This window comes from Lipotes vexillifer, unplaced genomic scaffold (assembly GCF_000442215.2).
Source record: "Lipotes vexillifer unplaced genomic scaffold, Lipotes_vexillifer_v1.1 scaffold577, whole genome shotgun sequence".
Lineage (NCBI taxonomy): Eukaryota > Metazoa > Chordata > Mammalia > Artiodactyla > Lipotidae > Lipotes > Lipotes vexillifer.
The window spans coordinates 265,893-277,164 of record NW_006781888.1 but is presented as its reverse complement, the minus strand read 5'-3'; the positions used below and the strand labels follow the sequence as shown (position 1 = coordinate 277,164).

Genomic DNA, 11,272 nt, shown 5'->3' with positions numbered 1-11,272 from the left:
GGAAAGAGTCTTCACTTCAATTTCCCAATCATATACTAAACAAGTAAACTGATGAGTAAATAACAATAACAACAACAAAACTCTGGAGATGGGGGGAGGGAATCAATATCAAGAGTGCTACAAACATTATTTAAAATGTCCAGTTTTAAGCAGAAAATTACAAGATATGCAAAGAAACTGGAAGGGTGACCTATAGACAGGACAATAAATTAAGCAATGCAAACTGTCTTTAAAAGGCCCAGATGCCAGACTTAGTAGACAAAGATTTCAAATGTATTCTAAGAACTGAAACAAACTATACTTCCAGACGTAAAGGAATATATGATAACAGTGACTCATCAAATAGATCATATCAATAAAAAGACAGAAATTATTAAAAAAGAATCAAGTGGAAATCCTGCAGTTGAAAAGTACAATTACTAAAATGAAAAATTTATTAGAGAGGTTCAACAGTACATTAGAGCTGGCAGAAGAAAGATCCCATGAACTTAAAGATAGATCTATAGAGATTATGCAGTCTGAAGAACTGAGAGGAAAAAAATAAGAAAATTCAGTAGAATCTCAGAGAAATGTAGGACACTGTTAAGTGCATCAGTATATTTGGTTATTACCTTAACACAACAACCAGACAAAGATATCATAATAAAAGAAAACTACAGATGAATATCCTTATGAACATGATGCAAAACCCTCAACAAAACACTAGCAGTTAAATTCAACAACATATGAAAAGCATTATACACCATGGTCAATGGGATTTATCACACACACGTAAGGTTGGTTTAACGTCTAAAAATCAACTAATGTAATATACTATAACAATAAAAAAAGAAAAAAACATAATCAACTGGATAGACACCAAAAAAAAAAAAAATCATGTGACAAATCCAACAGCCTTTTATGATAAAAATACTCAACTGAGTAGGAATAGACAGAAAATTCAACTTGATAATGAGTATCTATAAAAAGCCCACAATTAAGATCATGCTTGATGGTGAAGGACTGGATGCTTCCCTCCTAAGATCAGGAATAAGACAAGGATATTTGGTCTTACCATTTCTATTCAACATTATATTCCAGGTTCTAGTCAGGGAAATTAAACAATAAAATGAAATAAACTGTATACAAACTGGAGAAGAAGTAAAACTATCTTTATTTACATATAACATGATGTTGCATATAGACTATCCTGAGGAATTCATTAAAAAAAGCTCTAGAACTAATAAATGAGTACAGCAAATTTGAAGGTTACAAGGTCCATATACAAAAATCAATTGTACTTCTATGCATAAAAATGAACAATGTGAAAATGAAATTAATAAAAATTTCCATTTACAATAGCATTAAAAAGAATACAATACTTAGGATTATTTTTAATAAAAGCAGTGCAAAACATAGACCCTGAAAATTATAAAATATTGTTGGAAGAAATTAAAGACCACCTAAATAAATGAAAAAACAGCCCATGTTTATGTATCAGAAGAGCTAATGTTGTTAAGATGACAATATTTCCCAAATTGATCTGTGGATTCAACGCTATCCTTATCAAAATTCCAGCCGGCCATTGTGCAGAAATTGATAAGCTGATCCTACAATTCATATGGTAATTTCAAAGAACTTCAAAGAGCCAAAACAATCTGCATGTTGTGAGTTGCCCTCTAGAGTGGCCCACATGGTGAGGAACTGAGGGTGGACCCAGGCAACAACTGAGGAGAAACTCAGGTCCATAGTCTAACAATCCATGAAGAACTGAATCTTGTCAACAACCATGTGAGTGAACTTCAGAGCTGGTCCACCCTCTAGTTGAGGCTTGAAATGACTGCTGTCCCAGCTGACACCTTGGTTGAAGTCTTTTAAGAGATCCTGAACTGCAGGATCCAGTTAAGTCATATTCAACTTTCTGACCTACACAAACTGTTAGATATCAGTGTGTGTTGTTTTAAGTTGTCAAATCTTGGGCTAATTTGTTATGAAGCAATAGATGACAAATACACTCAATTACCAAAGTATTTTACATGGATATTTGTACCACAAGGGTGTGTATTCTGAAGGATCCCTCAAGAACTCATGCAATTGCTGAAAATATTTTAAACTTTTCTTTGCCTGGATGCTTTGCTTCTTTATATTTTATCTAAGTCCATGTTCATGTAAATGTCCAGTCTGCTGAGTGTACAGACTGCCTTATACATCACTGAACCTCCAAAATATACTATTTGCTCCAGAGTAAACTTTCATCAAATCAATATTTGTTCACAGTTTTACTTTTGATTAAATATTACTACCTTCTCTACATTTCCTACCATTGAAATACGTTATTAGTTGTAATTATCAGGGGTTTTTGACATCTGGTATTTGATGTACAGCACAAGGCTACATACTGCATCATTTAGTAAACATAGAGGCTTAGCAGCTATTGAAAGGCAGCTCTCCCTCTGTTTTATTTCATTGTGCCATTAATTCCACTATCATACTCCTTTATTTTTTAACTGAAATCTCTACATAGCTGATTTAGTGTGCAGGTCATTACGACACAAAGATTGTTCACAGTTGCTCTTTTTTTTTTTCTTTTGCGGTACGCGGGCCTCTCACTGTTGTGGCCTCTCCCGTTGCGGAGCACAGGCTCCGGACGCGCAGGCTCAGTGGCCATGGCTCACTGGCCCAGCCGCGAGCGGCACGTGGGATCTTCCCGGACCGGGGCACGAACCCACGTCCCCTGCATTGGCAGGAGGACTCTCAACCACTGTGCCACCAGGGAAGCCCTCTATTGTCATCTTTGAAGTGTTGTTTTTATTTAGTGACAATAAAAAGTCACTAAAATAAAACTAATAATACTAAAAGTATGATTTAGTAAAAAAAAAAAAAAAAAAAGGATCAAAATTATTTCCCCCTACCCTACTGCCATACAAGTATAGTGTCTTGCAATGACCATATCTGGGTTGCCTGTGCTAATCATTAGATTAACAGCTTCTAGAAAAACATACACATGCACCAAACTCATGGATTAAACATACGTACATATATATATATACACACACACAAACACACTCACACTGCATACACATGTGCTCATGGATTAAACACAGACATACATGTAACTGCCCATACATACACACAAACATTCACACTGCATACATAAGTGTGCATGGATTAACAAATAATGATGCTGTACAGTAATAGTTCTTCTGACATAATGAAATAGTAAAGAAACAGCCTTGCAATATGTTTTTCTCATGACCTTTAGACATATTACAACAGAAAATAAACTCTATCCAGAGAGAATTCGGAGAAATTCTACAAATGGAACCATTTCAATTGATTAACAGTTTTTGAAATATCAGTATGAAGCTACTAATATATTATTTGAATCATTTTTGTAAATGTTGTGAGAACAACTGTGCCTTTCACTGATAGTCCCTCTGCCAGCCAAGGTCATATCAAGGAATAGGGAGGAATGTCAGGATGAAATAAAAAAGAGATTTAAACACTTTTGATTTTTTTCAGTATAAATTGGTCATTTAGTTTGAAAATCTTTTCCCATAATTGCTTTGATTGCAGCTAGATGAGTATTTCAAGATGTCCATTCCAAATTTGTGGACTGATGTCACTGATCAAAGAATTCTGGAATTGGAATTGATCAGTGGATTATCTGGCCCAGTGCTTTTGGTTGGCAGATGAGTTGATTTAAATTAATTATCTAAAAACTCTGTAGTTTAGAGTGAAAAAAGGAATCATTACCATCTCAGGGGAGGAAACTGAGGCATAAAGATATTAAATGCGTTGCCAGCTGTATTAGAACTTGTTACTAGCTGTCAGGGATAAAATTTAGCCTGCTAATGTAGTGCTTTCCACTACCCTGTTCCATCTTGATACTGTTGAGGGTTTTGAAGTGTCATCTGGGCACAGAAAGATAATAATTTAATAAGAAAGAAATACATTTCCTGGCTCTTTGAACAACACACATATTGCCATCCTAGGTTTACAGTTAAAGGTGGGGTTCTGAATGTCACCGCTTGAAGAATCTTGAGTTTTATTGAGCTCAACACCAGAAGGAAAAGGACAATGTCATTTCAGTATGTGTGTTTAAAGGACTTCACTTTAGTTATCATATTTTGATTATGCAACATAAAATAAGATATTTTTCTTACAAAGTATATTTATAGGATTCAGTCTAGTTTCTAGCCACCGACTAAACAGATGTAATTGTTCTGAATGGACTCTAAATAGCTTTCAGCATTTCATTACAAAGCAATTACATCTGAGTCTTTCCCAGTGCTCTCAGCATGGCTTTAAAAAAGAATTACACAAACAGGTGAAATCAACCATTATGAAATATAATCTACATGCGTAAAAAGCAAGGCTTCAGAGTGGGAATGAGGTGAGGGGGAGGTTTAAGCCAAAAGATAAACACAGTCTATTTTCAAGGTAACTGCACTGAGAGAATTCACTGAGCATGCTTACTCAAGGTAAGTTTATTTTTTTGAAAAAGGAATATTTACTTAATTTTCCAACGTTATGAAGCAGTACAAAATTTTTAGACATTCCTCAAAAGTAAGTGAGGATCAAACTTTTATAAATCCATATTTTGAAAAATATTTGGCTTTTGTAAAGTAAGACAACTGCATAATTGTCTGGATTTAGAAATATCATAATTGATTAATTAACACCCATTGAATACTTATTGTATTCCAGGCACTGCTCTAAGTACATTATACATTTCCTCAAAACAGTCGTATGAGGTAGTTGTCATGATTATTTTCATTTTTACAGATGGGGAAACTGAGACACAGAGTCTAAGTAATTTTTGTTCAAGATCAAGCAGCCATTGATGGAAGGTCAGGATTCAAACACAGGAAATCTGGCGATTGAGTTAATGATCTTAACTGCTTTTTATAGTCCCACACTTACTAGTAAGGATACTATGTGCAGATTTGACACAGTCCTGGAGCTTTAGAGATGGAAAGAGGGATGATCCATTAACATAATAGCTAGGCATAACATTATTAAATATCATTGTACTCATATGGCCTTGGGTCTACGCCTCCCAATTTGGCTTTTAAAAAATTAAACATATCAGCAATCATACAGTGCAAATGAACTGTTTATTTTAAATGAAAACTTGAAGACAGAGATTTTAACTGGGGCCCAGGGTCTTTGGGGAATTCACATACCCCTTGTGACCAACTGCCACACTGTTTGAAGACGTGAGAATATGCATCTGAGTATTTTTCTGGGGAAAATATTTCTTTCATTAGATTGTTAAAAGTATACATGATTTACTTGGTATCTAGCACAGGGGTGGACAGACTTTCTCGGTAAAGGTCCAGATAGTTAATATTTTGAGTTCTGTGGGACATATAATCTCTTTTGCAACTACCCAACTCTGCTGTTGCAGTGAAAAAGCAGCTGCAGACAATGCATAAAGAGAAGAGTTGTGGTACTGTTCCAATAACACTTTATTTATGGACATTGAAATTTGAATTTTATATAATTTTTATGTCACAGAATATTATTGTCTTTGTTTTTCATTTTAAGACATAATTTAGAAAACCCCAAACAAAACTATCTTAGCTCAGGAACAATAAAAAGCAAGCAGCAGGCCAGATTTGACCCATAGGCCACAGTTTGCCAACTGCTAGTCCAGAACAGTGGTTCTCAAAGTGCAGCCCCAGCAGCAAAGGCATCCTCTGAGAATTTGTTGGAAATGTAAATTCTCAGGCCTCTTGGACAATCTACCAAACCAGAAACTCCAGGAGTAGGCCTAGCATCTGTGTCTTAAAAAGTCTTCTAGGTGAAAAAGTTACATGCTAAAGTTTGAGAAGCACTGATCTAGAGTCATTGTTCTAATGATTCAGTTTATCCGTCTATTTATTCACCCTTGCAACAAATACTTTTTGAGACGGCAATTATCATGTACTAGGAATACAATGGAGAAAGTACTATTTTCCCTCTTCATAGAATAACCCTTCCATAAATCAGGAGATGGTAACTCTCTGTCAACGAGCAATTTTTCTGAAATACATTTTACAGCACATCACGACCCAATACAAATACACACACGTGCCTGAAATGAAATAATACAAAGCAATGTGTACCCTTAATACTTGTGATGCACTCCAGTATCTTCTGATCCATTCTCTATATTTCTATTAGATTAAATCCAATAAATTGATTTTACAATATATCACAACTCATAGTTTGAAAAATTCTGCAATAAAATGTGCTCACCAGTGCAAATTCCTTGTTGAGAATCATCTGCTCCACTAAAGATGACTCATTGTGGAAGAGATGGGGCTGCATGTGGCTCCACATGTGAGGAAACCACCAGAACTCATCCACAGAACGAAGTAAAAGGTCATCTCCTTCATCCTCCTCTTCAGTCCCTGTACAGCATATAAAATGGCTTAAATGAAAATTCTATATTAGCTAAAGGTTATGCTTGTCATATTTTTGTTATTCTTCTTGCTCCTGATACATAAATCTGATTCTGTGTTGTTCTAATAAAAGAGAAATGACCATAACCTAAATTACATCAGAGGCAATGCGGGTTGGGGGGTGGTAAGTGCAGATAGTTGTTTAGATTTAGAACTTAGGGGAATTTTATCACTGACATTGTTTAGAATAGCTAGCATATGGTGGTAATAAAAAAAAAGACTGAGTATTAGTCAATTTATTTTTGTTTTAAATCCATTGACTCTTAATTCTCTCCTTTGTTGCATACATAGGGGAAGTGTAGTCAAAGGTGATTATTCTTTTTACTCTTAAAAATATTTCTGCATGTGTCTAATATTGAGCTGAAAAATCTTTGAATTTAACTGATGAAGTTTGTTGATTTTTTTCTGATTATAAAATAATATGTGCTTACTGAAGAAATGTGAGAAGGATAGACAAGTGATACATAAAATTCAAAAACAAAAAACCAAACAAAAAAACATCTTCCAGAACTAACCCAGTGGAAACGTTTTGGTATCTTTCGTTAAATCCTTTTCTACTTATTTTTTTAAAAGTTGAGGTCTTACTGTATAAATACGTTTGTGTCCTTACATTTTAAACCTACCATTATGAAAAAACATTTCTCATTTTGATATAAATATTTTATAAAATGTAAACAATAAATCTATTAACACAATAGAAACTTGACTTGGGAATTTAAAACTAATATTAATTTCTCATCCTCTATTAGGAAAATTTGCTAACAGTGCCCAATGCATACAAAAAAGTATTTGTCATGCCACAAGTGAAAAAAAATTAAAGAAAGGAAGGAAAAACATCAGCAACTTAGTTCCAAGGAAATTCACTATGTTGCAGGCTATCCAAAAACATTTTCACTGTATGAATTCATAGTTTTTGTACAATTTTACAACATTCAGTCCAATTTTAAAATATTCTGAATCAATAGTATACGAATTGTTTCCTTTGTGCTCTCTAGATACTTAACTAAATAAGTAAAGTAACAAATCCTGGCTTATGGTGTGAGGTATATTTATTTGGATTATTTTTTTTTAAACTGGAGTATGTTTTATAGGTGATTTTATATCCTTTACTTAGATAAATATTAAGGAAAATTTTTAAAAGACTCTTCTTTAAATATTCCATTTGAGTGCCCTATAGTAAAGATTGCATGAATCATGAAGTAATGCCATGAAATGGTTAAAGCATGTATTTGTTAAAGCATATATTTGGCTATGTGATCTTGTATAAGTTAACTTCTTTGAGTCTTGGTTTCCTGGTGCAAAAATGGGGAAATGAATATCTATCTCATAGGCTCTTGTGAAGAGTCAAGGAGATCAATCTATTAAAGCACTTAACCTTGTGAATTGCAGATAGTTAGCATTCATACATATTAGGATCAGTTTCTTCTTAAAAATAGTATCTACTGGTTTATACCTGTGGTGTTCTAAATTTACATGTTTCCACACATTATGAAAAATATTGCCTGCCTATATTATTAAATTCTTGAAGTCAGAGACTGGATCCCTTTAATATGCATTGTATCATGCCACTTCCCCAGTAGAGTAAATAAGGGAATAATTTAATTCAGTCTTAATATATATAGTCAATGAGTTTTAGAGCCTTCATATGTCTGCTTAAGTGCATGTCAATTTCTGTGTGTATTTATGTATATGCAATATTCTTGGTATATATTCCATAATACATAATTCTCAAAAGGTGTAAGGACCACCAAGTTTAGTTAGTATCTTGGCAGTTACTGCTATAACAGTTGCCACTATATAAATATATAAAGGGTAAAGAAATAGGACTTCTGAATGTGATAAAGTTCTATGAATTAGATAAGCAGACAAAAATTCTTAATTTTTGTTAACTTGAGCCAAAACTGTTAGTAATATAGACTTTACAGTTCATTGGCTTTTGTTAATATATTGAGAATTTCAAATATTGAAATCCAAATGAAGAGAAGTTTGTCACTTCCTCAGATGGATTTTAAGTATGAAGTGTTTATGCCATAGACCAAGTGTCTCTCATGGTCATAATTTAGCAGACTAAGGCATAGATTAGAAAGAGCTACTTTATGTCACATGAGATGAATGAATTGATCGTTCTCCCACAGTTCTGTTGTGCTTTGAATATACAATGTTTGAGAAATGCTTCCATTCACTTTAAACTCCACAGATTGTTATTGGAAGCGGCAGGAAGCACATAATGCATACTTGACCAAGAAAGAGGTCAATTACTCAATTTCAAGAAAATTTTGCCAACTATTGATATAAACAGATGTATAACTGATCCTAAAATCTTGGTGATTTTTATACCAGAGAGTGTGTTAATTTATAAGTACTCCCCACAAGGTTAACAGTGATATTTAAAACCTCCTTTTTTACTCCTAGGATTAATTCTCCATCAGCCTTTCTCTTATTTTATACAGGTCATATAATTCAAAGCCACATAAGCCCAGCTCATGACACTAGAAATTGCTTAATGAAAAATGTGATATCAAGTCATGCTGAGGGACCAAAGAAGAATTTCAAATATTTTCAAATATAGCTAAATTAAAATATTAAACTTTTGACTCCTTTTATACACTTATTTTTTATACCTAATTTATGATTAAATTACACTTGAGATTATAATTTACAGTTCATACATGACTATATTTAGCACAAGTTCTAGTACATTAAGGTGTCTATGTTCAAACTGAGCCTTTCACTTCTAACCTGATCTAGATTCAAATCTACATCATTGTTAATTAAAAATATGGTATTTTTTGTTCTTATTTAAATGTTATATCATTTTGCTTTACTGATTCCCAGAGGATAAAAGTATTTTAATTCATTAGTAAAATATTTATGCACTCATTTCTTTGTTTCCGCTCTTGGAGGATCTGTGTTATGAGATAATAGCGTGTTTCTAGAAGTTTTTAAGTCTGCCAAAATAAGAATAATTTTAGCAAGATTTGGGCCATAGGTTAGCTTCCATAAGGCACAGCTGTGACATTAAAATCAGATACATAAATGAATGCAATACATCGTATCAAGGAGAAAAACTCTATAACCATCCTGACAGATGCAGAAAAAGTACTGGAGAAATTCAACAACCATGCACATATATATATATATATATTTGTTGTTGTTGTTGTTGTTGTTGTTGTTTTTTGTTGTGGCCTCTCCCGTTGCGGAGGACAGGCTCCGGACACGCAGGCTCAGCGGCCGTGGCTCACGCGCCCAGCCGCTCCGCGGCATGTGGGATCTTCCTGGACCGGGGCACGAACCCGTGTCCCCCGCATCGGCAGGCGGACTCTCAACCACTGCGCCACCAGGGAAGCCCTTTTCACATACATTTTTAAAGTTCCTCAGCAAACTAGGAGTAGATGGAACTTCCTCAACCCAATAAAAAGCATCTACAAAAAAAAAAATCTACAGCTAATGTTATATTTAATGCCAAACTAAATGTTTTCCACCTAATACTGGGGACAAGGCAAGGATGTGTGATCTCATCACTTTCATTCAGTATTGTAATGGAGATCCTTGCCAACTCAATAAAAAGATAATAAAAGGCCTACAGATGTGAAAGGAAAAAGTAAAACTTTATTCACAGATGAAATGATTGTACATATTGAAAATCCTAAAGAATCTACAATAAAAACTATTATAACTAATAGGTGAATATAGGAAGACTACAAGATTAATATTTAAAAAACCATTTGCTATTCTGTATACTAGGACAGTGAACAATTACAAAATAAAACTAAAAAAGCCATTCACAGTAGTATCAAAAAACATAAAATACCCATAAATTTAAGAAAAATGTCTAAGACCTCTACAATAAAAACTACCTTACTATTTCTGAGACAAATTTTTAAAGCCCTAAATAAATAGAGAGATATGAGTGTTCATGGATCAAAAGACTCAATTTTGTGGCTAGATCAATTTTTCCTGAATTATCTATGGATTCAGATTCTAAAATAAATCTATAGATTCATAATCTTAGGAAGCTTTTAAAAAGAAATTGATGGATATTTTAAAAACTTATAGTGCTATAAAGCAAAGGACCTAGAATAGGTGCTGAAAACTAGAAATAGAAGCTAAAACTATAAAACTTCCACATGTATTATAGATCTCACAATACATCGTTATCATCTTTGTTTTAAACTGTATGTTAAGTTTTGAAGAAATTTAAAAATGAAATAAACTTCTTTTGTATTTACTTGTAAAAAAAATCAGATACATACAATTCCATTGTCTGCATTATCAATTTTGTACAAATGTTTGTCTTATATTTGCTATTATATATGAAATATTGTAATTCCTCAAAAGCAAGAAGAGGTTTCTAATTTTCTTTGTACACTGTACCTGGCACAGTTCCCTATAAGTGGGTATAGAACAAACTCATTTTAAATAGCATACTAAATGAAAAGAATCATTTGATGATGAAAATTGATTACAAGCTATCTGTATTTCCAAAACTGGAAAATAAAGCCTGGGGAATAATTCAATATTTTAAAATAATATTTGATTCTTAAAAATGCTTTAGGGCTTCCCTGGTAGCGCAGTGGTTGAGAGTCCGCCTGCTGATGCAGGGGACACGGGTTCGTGCCCTGGTCCAGGAAGATCCCACATGCCGCGGAGTGGCTGGGCCCGTGAGCCATGGCCGCTGGGCCTGCACGTCTGGAGCCTGTGCTCTGCAATGGGAGAGGCCACAACAGTGAGAGGCCCGTGTATAGCAGGAAAAAAAAACAACAAAAACTTTAAAAAGCAATAATAATAATAGACACTTACATAGCATGACATGCTATGCACTGTTCTAGACAAGAGAGATA

General features: G+C 33.9%; 1 protein-coding gene across 1 annotated transcript in view; it reads right to left on the bottom strand.

Moving 5' to 3' along the window:
* Nucleotides 1-11,272, bottom strand: part of LOC103087464 (bifunctional heparan sulfate N-deacetylase/N-sulfotransferase 4) — a 281,711-nt gene that overhangs the window by 131,674 nt on the left and 138,765 nt on the right. Inside the window, exon 4 of the mRNA XM_007454855.1 lies at nucleotides 6,226-6,380. Coding sequence (XP_007454917.1) covers nucleotides 6,226-6,380 — 155 coding nt within the window. The remainder of the gene's footprint in view (nucleotides 1-6,225; nucleotides 6,381-11,272) is intronic.